The sequence below is a fragment of the Sinocyclocheilus grahami genome, unplaced genomic scaffold (genome assembly GCF_001515645.1).
Source record: "Sinocyclocheilus grahami isolate Dianchi unplaced genomic scaffold, SAMN03320097.WGS_v1.1 scaffold20621.1, whole genome shotgun sequence".
NCBI classification, from domain to species: Eukaryota; Metazoa; Chordata; class Actinopteri; order Cypriniformes; family Cyprinidae; genus Sinocyclocheilus; species Sinocyclocheilus grahami.
The window spans coordinates 1-851 of record NW_015518099.1 but is presented as its reverse complement, the minus strand read 5'-3'; the positions used below and the strand labels follow the sequence as shown (position 1 = coordinate 851).

At 39.4% G+C, this 851-nt stretch overlaps 1 protein-coding gene across 1 annotated transcript; it reads right to left on the bottom strand.

Moving 5' to 3' along the window:
• Positions 1-6: 6 nt before the first annotated feature.
• On the bottom strand, positions 7-845 carry LOC107579835 (NEDD8-like). Its single transcript, XM_016265626.1, has 4 exons — positions 749-845; positions 478-525; positions 267-349; positions 7-184 (listed from the first exon to the last, which is right to left on the bottom strand). Exons 1-4 carry the CDS (start codon positions 764-766, stop codon positions 64-66), a joined length of 270 nt encoding a protein of 89 aa, XP_016121112.1. The 5' UTR covers positions 767-845; the 3' UTR covers positions 7-63.
• Between the last annotated feature and the right edge of the window lie 6 nt (positions 846-851).

Below are 851 nucleotides of genomic sequence, written 5' to 3'. Positions count from 1 at the left end.
ATGGTTTCTGACGACATGTGTGAATATATTGGATCTCTAAGGTGGCCAAGGCAGGACTGGCGGTTACATAGATGTGAGGAGGCTGCTGGGATGCTGGTGGACCCGCCCACCTCTTAGTGCAAGAACCAGATGCAGCACGGAGCCACCCTGGATCTTATAATCAGCTGCCGTTTTCTCATCATTCCTGAGGTGGAGAAGATGGAGGTTTAGAATAAAAATACAGAAATGTACAAGAGCATGATAAATGTGCACGTTTAATGCATTACATCTGTTTTCCACTGTAGATGAGTCTCTGTTGTTGTGGTGGGATTCCCTCTTTTTCCTCCACTCTCTCTTTTATTCTCTCCACCTGAATAGGGTGGATGCATCAATACACATCAAATCAAATGCTCTTTGCTGTCAACTGTGTAAAATATAAAGGACTGCGGGATCATCTTTTAATATTTGCTGTAAATCCTTAACCAATTTTTATTGTACCTTGTCTGTAGGCTCGATGTCGATCTCGATTTCTTTGCCAGTGAGTGTCTTTAAAAACAACGAGGACGATTAATTCATTTAGATGTAAGATTTCCCTCCTTTTATCATTTACATGCGACAGTTCGTTATAATATCATTTATGTACTTCACATTGTAATAAAATGCTGTTTGTCTGATTCGCAGTGCCTTACTATATTTAATAGCTCAGACTAGAACCATACTTTATAAGAACTGGGCTGAATGAAACAGCTGTTCTTCGTTAATTTCTTACCTTGACTTTAATTAGCATTGTAGCTTCTTCTGTTCTAGAAATACATGCAGGGAAATTGAATGCGAATACAATAAAGTGATGGTAGAAGTTCAGGCACCTCTAA